This window comes from Lissotriton helveticus, chromosome 2_1 (assembly GCF_964261635.1).
Source record: "Lissotriton helveticus chromosome 2_1, aLisHel1.1, whole genome shotgun sequence".
NCBI classification, from domain to species: domain Eukaryota; kingdom Metazoa; phylum Chordata; class Amphibia; order Caudata; family Salamandridae; genus Lissotriton; species Lissotriton helveticus.
Window position 1 is genome coordinate 1,108,742,493 of NC_136059.1, and position 9,802 is coordinate 1,108,752,294.

Sequence of the window (9,802 nt, forward strand, 5' to 3'; positions counted from 1 at the left end):
GATACAAGTAACATTACACCTTCAACAAGCTAGAATTATAGGCTTAGTCAATTTTTGTTAGTTACATAAAATTAATAAGCAACAACTATGGCTTTGTTCCTAATATTATTGAAAATGATCCAGTTCTGAAATGATGACTGTGAAAGAAGTAAAACGAGTCTCTGAAGTTACATCATAGGTTTTGAGCGGTGGTGCTGCAAAAATGGAGAGCCCAATAGAGATCCGTCTCAGCACCTGCCTTTAGAAACTGTGGTGCTGAGCACTGATAGGACGCGGCCCACTTAAAGCCATGGCATCATGGCTGCTCTAGCGCTATAATCAGGCACACAAACTTAAATACCATAAATTAGACCACTGTCATTTAAACAGCCTGATAAAAAAGATGGGGGTATGGCATATGTACTGACTGACATCAAATCAGAATACCATGCCTGATAATAGGACTCCTTGTCATGATCCTTAAAACAGGCCGGGTGCCTATGTTAGGGGTGACATTTTGGCGCTTGAATCATGGCTGGTTTGTTCTATACCTGCCCCAATACAAGAAGTAGCATCGCAAATCCATTCCACATAGTCACAGTGTGTACAGTAGCAGTGCAAGCTTTTTCACGAGGCAGGGGCAGCACAGGCAACAGAGCAAAGTTCCCTCGTACACAAAATAAAAGCAGCTGCATTGCCGGCTTACCACGCACCTAAGCCGGGCTGAATACAAACAAGCAGGACATCCTTTGTTGCATGAATTACACTTGTACTTCACATTGGAAATCCAGCAGCAGTGCAGGGTCTTTTCACACAGAAAGAAAACACTGCACAGGTAGCAGCAGTAAACAGACTTCCAGTTTAGCACGTAGTAACAATGCAAGCTTTCATCAAGTAAAAGCAATGCAAGTTCACTTTGCATTATGGGCAAATGGGCCACACGTAGCAGCAGTGCACATGGGTACACACAGCAAATATAGCAGCAGTGTAAGCTGCTCTCATACTTACGTAACTGCTAGTCTAGTGTGAGCTCAAGGTACTCCTAAACAGAATAGATAGCATCAGTGCGCACTAAGACAAATGTTATCAGATGTATTGAGAAAGGGGCACAAGTCCTATAAAAAGAAGTGGGGGCCAGATGAGACACTATGCAAGTGACATCATGATGCGTGCCATCACAGCACATGACGTCACAACGTAGCGCACAGTATTAAGAATTAAACAGTTTCATACTCAATTGAAACTGTTTAATTCTTAATAGTGCCAATGAAGGTCAATGAATATTTTCTTTTTTCCAAACTTAACGGCCCCTTCAAAAAGGGTTACGCAATCATTGTATGTTGTAAGTTTTTGAGCAACCCAATACCTTGTCTTCGTACAAAGGCCAATCAGAAGCTAAGTTAACTAGAAGTAAATTAAAATATATTTACAAATTTGTTGTGCACTGTACAGGAGTTAATATATATATATATATATATATATATATATATATATATATATATATATATATATATATATATAACCACAAAGATTTAGCTGTCTCAAGCCACAGATCCGGCGGGCTCGCGGCTGGGGTAGCCACCCCCTGTATATTCCACACACCGTCACCAATGTTAGAACTCCTCCCATTCACGACGAGTTAACAACAAAGGAGCCGCGGCCACAAGTTTTGTAGTGCAAGTTTTATTCATGCACGATGTCCTACGCGTTTTGGAGTTGCAGTCACTCCTTCATCACGGGCCGTGCATAATATAACAATCCACTAGTGCCAATCTCTGGTACCAAGTGGAGCTGCTACACACTAGGAAGAAGATGCACGCATCTTACCTTCATACAACACGTGACCCCTGTGCCCTCGCAGGCGGTCGCTCCCTCCACGCTGCTCTGCCGCTCGCTCGCCTGCCTGCCTGCTGACTCAGCTGCTGCCTGGCCGCTCCCTTGATTGCCGAGACCTCCGCTCACCTCCCCCACGCCGCTGCCCTCCGCATCTTCCTCGGGCTCGCCTTCTGCCCGCAGCTTGCCGCCTCTGCCCCCGCTCCGCACCGGCCCCGCTGCCCCGGTCACCTCCGTGCTTCCTGCCGCCGCTGACCCGGAGCTCCGCCTCCCCTCCTCTCCCATTGGTCCTCCCGCCTCCCGCCTGCCGGCCGACCCTCCCTCACGGCTCCTTCTTATGACGCCCCCTCAGCGACCGCGCAGCGGACGCGCACAGCGGGAGCACCGAATGAGCGCCAAAGGTAAGCCCGTCTGCGCCCGTCCGCGCCTGGTCCGTGCCCAGCGCTAGGACCCCTGGCCCCCGCAGACCCCAGCCCACCCGCCGGACCTACGACGCCACCGAACTCTACGCACTCAACGCCGGAAGAACACCGGGATGCTACCAAGCCACCCCGAGACGCACCCACAGACCCTTCTGCTGCAACTCCTGCAAGTTCACCTGCATCCAGACCTCCACTACACCAGCACCGACCAAGACCAAGACGAGCAACAGCCACAGCCACCTAAAATGCATCTTGCTCAACACCCGCTCCGTCCACAGACAGGCCATCGAGATTTGGAACCTGCTCGACTCCACAGCCCCAGACGTCCCCTTCTTCACGGAAACCTGGATGAACGCCTCTTCAGCGCCCGACATCTCCATCGCCATCCCAGACGGCTACAAGATCATCCGAAGGGACCGCATCAACAACACAGGAGGAGGCATCGCCATCATCCACAGGAACACCATCCGCATCACGACCAACACCGACGACACCCTCGCACCCGCCGAGCACCTTCACTTCCAGGTCCATATCAACCCCAAGACCACCCTCAGAGGCACCCTCATCTACAGACCCCCGGGACCACGCACACAATTCAGCGAGAACATCGCCGACTTCATCACCCCGCACGCCCTTCCCTCCGCTGACTACATCCTCCTCGGGGACCTCAACTTCCACCTGGAGAACAACAACGACCGCAACACCACCACCCTGCTGGACAACCTCGCAAACCTGGGACTCAAGCAGCTGGTGACCACCCCCACCCACTACGCCGGACACACACTCGACCCCGTCTTCTCATCCAGCAAGGACATCGCCTTCAGCCATGCCACCGGACTCCACTGGACGGACCACAGCTGTGTCCACTTCAGCTTCAGAAGGACCACGATCCACCACCACCAGCAACAGGTTGCACGCAGAAGCTGGAACAAGATCACAGCCGACCAACTCGCGACCTCCCTGAGCATGAACCCCCCCACCAGCACACCGAACCCAAGCCAGGCGGCCACCAACCTCACCAAGTGGATCAGCGACTGCGCAGACGACCTCGCCCCCCTGAGGACCCCGCCTAGCAGACCCGGCAGCAAGAAAGCCCCATGGTTCACCGACGAACTCAAGAACTCCAAGAAGAACTGCCGAGCCCTCGAGAGAACCTGGCGCAGAGACCCAACTCCGGACAACATGGCGGCCCTCAAGCTCGCCACCCGAAAGCACCACCAACTCATCCGCGCCACCAACAAAACCGCATTCAAGGAACGACTGGACAACAACGCACACAACAGCGAGGAACTCTTCAACATCGTCAAAGAGCTCTCCAACCCCAACGCCGGAAACAACGACATCACCCCTTCGCAAGACCTCTGCAACTCCCTCGCCTCCTACTTCCACAACAAGATCGCGGACATACACAACAGCTTCAGCACTCAACCGACGCACGCCACGACCGAACCCCCGCCCCCCACCACCACCCTCCGCGCCTGGACTCCGATCAACACCGAAGACACCATCCGCACGATGAACTCCATCCACTCCGGATCTCCGACCGACCCCTGCCCTCACCACGTCTTCAACAAGGCCGACGCTGTCATCGCACCCCACCTGCGGGACATCATCAACACCTCCTTCAACACCGCTACCTTCCCGGAGAGCTGGAAGCACGCCGAACTCAGCGCCCTACTCAAGAAGCCATCAGCCGACCCCACCGACCTCAAGAACTACCGCCCCATCTCGCTTCCCGTTTCCGGCTAAAGTCATCGAGAAGACCGTCAACAAGCAGCTGGCCGCCTTCCTCGAGACGAACGGATCCCTCGACCCCTCGCAGTCTGGCTTCCGGGCAAACCACAGCACCGAGACCGCCCTGATCGCAGCCACCGATGACATCCGTGCCCTGCTCGACAACGGAGAAACAGCGGCCCTCATCCTCCTAGATCTCTCCGCGGCCTTCGACACTGTCTGCCACCGTACCCTAGTACAGCGCCTCAGCAACGTCGGAGTCCAGGAGAAGGCACTGGAGTGGATCACCTCCTTCCTCGCCGGAAGGACACAGAGAGTCCGCCTCCCCCCGTTCAGATCGGAAGCCACCGAAGTCATCTGCGGCGTCCCTCAGGGCTCCTCGCTCAGTCCAACCCTCTTCAACGTCTACATGGGCCCCCTCGCAGACATCGCACGCCAGCACAACCTCAACATCATCTCCTACGCCGACGACACCCAGCTGATCCTCTCCCTCACCAACGACCCCGCCACCGCCAGAGACAACCTACACGAAGGGATGAAAGAGGTGGCCGAATGGATGAAGAACAGCCGCCTGAAACTGAACTCGGACAAGACGGAAGTCCTCATCCTGGGATCCTCACCCTCCGCCTGGGACGACTCCTGGTGGCCCCCCGCCCTGGGCAGCGCACCCCAACCAACAGACCACGCACGCAACCTGGGCTTCATCCTGGACTCCTCCCTCTCCATGACCAGACAAGTCAACGCCGTCTCCTCGTCGTGTTTCAACATCCTGCGCATGCTACGCAAGATCTTCCGGTGGATCCCCACCGAGACCAGGAAGACGGTCACCCAGGCCCTCGTCACCAGCCGTCTGGACTACGGCAACTCCCTCTACGCCGGAACCACCGCCAAGCTCCAGAAGAGACTTCAGCGGATCCAGAACGCCTCAGCACGTCTCATCCTGGACATCCCCCGTCGCAGCCACATCTCCGGACACCTGAGAGACCTGCACTGGCTCCCGGTCAACAAGAGAATCACCTTCCGACTCCTCACCCACGCACACAAAGCCCTACACAACCAAGGCCCGGGATACCTCAACAGCCGCCTCAACTTCTACGCTCCCAAACGCCAGCTTCGATCAAACGGCCACTCCCTCGCCGCCGTCCCCCGCATCCGAAGAGCCACCACAGGAGGACGGTCCTTCTCCTACCTCACCGCCAAGACATGGAACTCCCTCCCGACCCACCTCCGCCTGACCCAGGACCACCTCGCCTTCAGGAAGCAACTCAAGACCTGGCTGTTCGAGCAGTAGCGGACCCCCCTCTCTAGCGCCTTGAGACCCTTTGGGTGAGTAGTGCGCTATATAAATGCCGTGATTGATTGATTGATTGATCAATAAGGATAACATTAAGTAATGTAAACAGGCTGACACTTAAGCCACTTTCTTCCTTCATCCTTTGCATACTTGTGATGTTAAGAAGCCTTTACAAAGTCAATGGATCTCGTCTATTCAAGATCTATTGCCTGCCACGGCAGTGTCATTGTACTTTTTTATTTTTTACTTTCAGCCATGCTGCACAGCCGCCACGTTGCTATACAACACGGGTAAAAGAAGACAAATCTACTAGATCTTGCAAATGCAAGACCTATTATCTTTGCCAGTGCAGCTGTCGCCACATGGTATTTGGTCAACAGAAAAAGAGGGGCTTTGGCTCGTCCCAGTAACTTGAGAGCACATTTGATTGGACAGACATTTTGTGTTTCCGCTGGAAAAGAGTGACTGGAGGAAAGCTTCCGCTCAACACAGCAGAACTGAGTTGGTCAAAATAATGTTAATGATCAAAGCTATAGGCCCGATCTGTGTATTGTGAAAGTAATCATTAAGACTGAAAGCATGACATTTATTGTGAGAAGCATATGTTAAAGCCAACAGGTATTTTAAGGTGGATTGTTATTGTATAGGAAAGATAAGTAATTTGGTGAATGATAAATCACATAGTACCAAATGTTTTGGTTAACGCCTCTGACAGACCCTAGGAGTAGGACATTTACCTTGCGAGAATCCGTGTTAGTCCCTCTATGAAGGGATTGCATTTTGTATTGTCTTCAGTAATTCTGAGCATATATATGTAATTTTATGACTGTAAAAGAATGAGGGTAAATGGATGGATGAAAGAATCAGTGGCACCTACGATGGCATATTCAGTATCTAACCTCACCAGTTACTCGAAATACTTTCAAACAGTTGCCATTTCCAATGCTTGTTCCTTTTGTTCCTCAATGGAGGTCCCTGCCACACACAATCCAATAAACCCCACTCAGCTGGGATGTACCCAAGATTGTGTCTTCTATTCCTTCTATTTAGCTTGTATATCTCTCTTTTCACAGCCACAATAAAGAATGGTGGTTTGCCCCTTGCTTTGTCAGAAGTGTCAGCCTGAATGTCTTTTTTCTTTATATATCGCAGAGCTCGTTTGAAAAAGGATTATGATGATTTCAAAAAGCAGCCTGAACATGAAATGTTTACCAGAGAAGTCTGGACTAATGAAGAAACTGATGTTCTATCTAGTAAAGAGTCACCCACCATTGATACAAAGAATTTAGAGAACACCGGGATACCGAAAATAGATGAACAGAGTAAGTGAAAAATGTGTTTATGGAGCCAGTTCATGTGCCGTATGACAAGGTTGTTTTCCATTTGGGCTTTTCATATCCCTCATCCGTGCCCAGATGAGTGTACAAGATTCTAAGCTTAAAAATATTACTTTTAATCTTGGAGGGAACTGTAAGTGATGATTGAGTGTTGTAGTTTTATTGCAGATGGGCTTTACTTCTGTTTAGAATGTGTTTTCATTAGATTATTGGTCCATAAGACAACTACAAGTAACACAGATTGCACGATGCTAAAGAATACAAGACCAAATTCGTAACAATATCAAAATGTTCTTTAGAACAAACTTAAAACATGCTAAACCTTAACAATACTACAGATGACTAATTGACAGGTAATTTTCCAGCATCCTTTCAAATTCCTACCCAGGATTTTCTAAAGCAGAAGGAAAAATAACACTAGCCTCCCTATTTGACGAAAACAATGAACACCTGCTTACTAATTAAAGCACATGCCTGGTAACATCTCCTTGATACTCCTGGTGCCGTCTCTAATAATACTGGACACAAGTGCAGTGTCCTATTTTCCTGGACAAGTGAGCAAAAAATATTCAGCAGACACTTCCAAGTAAGTTACGTGCAATCCTGGGTAACCTGTTCTCCAATGAATTTGATAAGATCTAGGGCCTGATTTAGATCTCGGCAGAGAGGTTACTCCCTGACGGATATCCTGTCCCCAGTCCCCCGAAATATAAAATCTCGTAGAATATTATGGGATACATATTTCGGCGGACGGGACAACCGTCACCGTTGATGGAGTAACTTGTCCGACCGACATCAAAATAAGTCCCCTGATCTCAATGTCATCTTTTTTTTAAAAGTTTAAACAATGAAATACTTGGTATCCTTGTCACTTCTGATTATTACTTTTAAACAGACTACGCTATATTCCTTTAGTGATCGGGTTATTTTTTCACCCTGTTTATTTTCAAAATCTTGTCTTTTTTATGTAAAGGACTGTGGCCTTCACAAAGGGACAGAAGAGGTTTTTCACATGTATTATACGCATTTACATATATCACAATTAACACCTATCACTGCAAAAAACAATACATTTTCACAAATAGATAACACTGTTATAGTACTTCTTATGATATATCAACATTCAAACAAACCAATGTAGAACAACTATTCAAGTCTTTTTGTTCACATATAAGAAAGAAACGATTTTTCTTGGATTTATATAATCCCTCCACTCTTATAGAGCATAAATTCTACTCCTACGACTCGATGCTTTATTTCATCCAGCTAGATCAATAGCTGCTAGTAGACGCATTTCGAGCCTCTCTGTTGTATCTGTGGGCTCTCATCAGGGCATCTTAATCCCCCACATTGGCCTTTATCTAAGAACAAAAGAATTGAGACACCTATCACTCATCTGTGCTTAAATTCTATCAGCTTTTACCTTTGGTGTTTCTTTATACATACCTGCCAATATGGTAAAATAACTTTTAAATCCTCCTCTCTTTCTTGTTATTCATGGTGAGCGTGCACACACTATTCAGTTTTCACGTCTGTAATCAATAAAGTTTTATCTTGAGACTGGAGAAAATGGATAATGTTCTAACTTCAATTATCCCTTCTTATCATGGCTGGCGGACATACCTGAACATTTTTTGGATCTAGAACAAAATGTAAATAATTATGCAGTCCAAGGTAGCATTTGCATTGCCTCAGTGTTGTAGTGGATCTTTTACTTGACACGTGACAGTGGTCTGTTTCAAAACTAAAACTAGCAGAAAACTAGTATTCCAAAATTTTTTCCAACATTTTGACCATCTTTCTGACAGTTGCTCAAAGTGAACAAGAATATTTTGTGCTCAGCCAGACGGGCTGTTAGTATTTTCTTTCAAGGGTATTAACAAAAAGTCCCTGTAGTTTGTTAAAGCTAGGTAATTCTCTCTCAGCATTTTGGTGCAATGCTCGTAACAATTTCAGTGTGAGCTGTCCATGACAAATTATTGCTAAACATAATACTTGTGGCGCATACTTTCAAGGGGTTTTTTCCTGAAGGACCACACAGATTAGGGGCAAGTCTTCCCAAAATCACGACTCACACTGGTATATTTGATCAAACAATTTTTGTTTCAATATGGACATAAGCAGTCTAACTGACCTCATATAAAAGAGTATGAGGAGTCTATTACAGCCAAAGTAGAGTACTGTGTTACTTGAACTGTGGATTATCTTTGGCGGAAGAGTCTGAAATTTGGCTAAAGCTGGTGGTTTATTGGCCAAAGCTAATGAAGATACCATGCTTCTCTGCTCAGACCATTGTAAATGTCCATTTTGGAAGACAGAGAGCCTTTTGTGTCCAGTCGAACCTGGACCCAATTCCACAGTTTAGCATCTTTAAAAAGTATTGGGCAAAGTGCAGGCTTCCACAATTGCCTGCTCTACTGTGTCCAATGCTGAAGAGTACGTTCCTTTTCTGCGCAGGTAAGCAGCCCTACAGTGTGTTAAACTGGTCTATTACAAGATTGCAGGCACTTCAAATATGATGAGCACTTGTGGATTTTGTTTATAAACCCTGTCACCCGGTGACAGTTATTCTCACGGAAGAAAAGGGCTCACTCACTCTTAGAAGGCACATGCATGCGGTAATTGAATTCCTTTGAGATACCATTGTTTTCTCAGTGCGTGCCAAATAAACGCCATCCTCTGGCAAGTCACCATTTCAAACATTCAAATGAACACTTATTATTCCTAATTGGCACTGCAAAAGCGCACAATCTGCCATTACTGTTGCATTACAGTCTCATTTAGTTGCCCGGGGTATGATTTGCCAAGCGCTTCCATTGCAGACAGGAGACCTATTTGAAATCAAGCGTCTCATAAATTAAAATCACCACTTTGTACAGCTAAAGCTGCCCTTGGTAGAAAATGCTGACCAATTACACACAATAAACATTTAAAATGTAGCCCATTAGTGGAACAGATCTCAGGGCATTGTTTTAAAAAAAATTACATTATTTTTTTCCCCAATAAAGTAATCGATCAAAGAAAGTATCTCCCCCTGACATCAAGTTCTAGACGGAGACCAGCCATGCCAAGACTGCCTCTCTCTCCTAGGTAGGGCCCCACAAACGTACTCTGCAGGCCAGAGATGAGCTGAGACTAGGTGATTCATTGCACTGTGCTCGTGCTAGAGTAATCGAGCAATTGGCGCTATGCGTCGCATTGGA

General features: G+C 47.7%; 1 protein-coding gene across 1 annotated transcript in view; it reads left to right on the forward strand.

The window, feature by feature from the left end:
* The window catches only part of BRD10 (bromodomain containing 10), a 428,998-nt gene that overhangs the window by 361,442 nt on the left and 57,754 nt on the right, over nucleotides 1–9,802 (forward strand). The window contains exon 7 of the mRNA XM_078675919.1: nucleotides 6,415–6,584. Coding sequence (XP_078532045.1) covers nucleotides 6,415–6,584 — 170 coding nt within the window. The remainder of the gene's footprint in view (nucleotides 1–6,414; nucleotides 6,585–9,802) is intronic.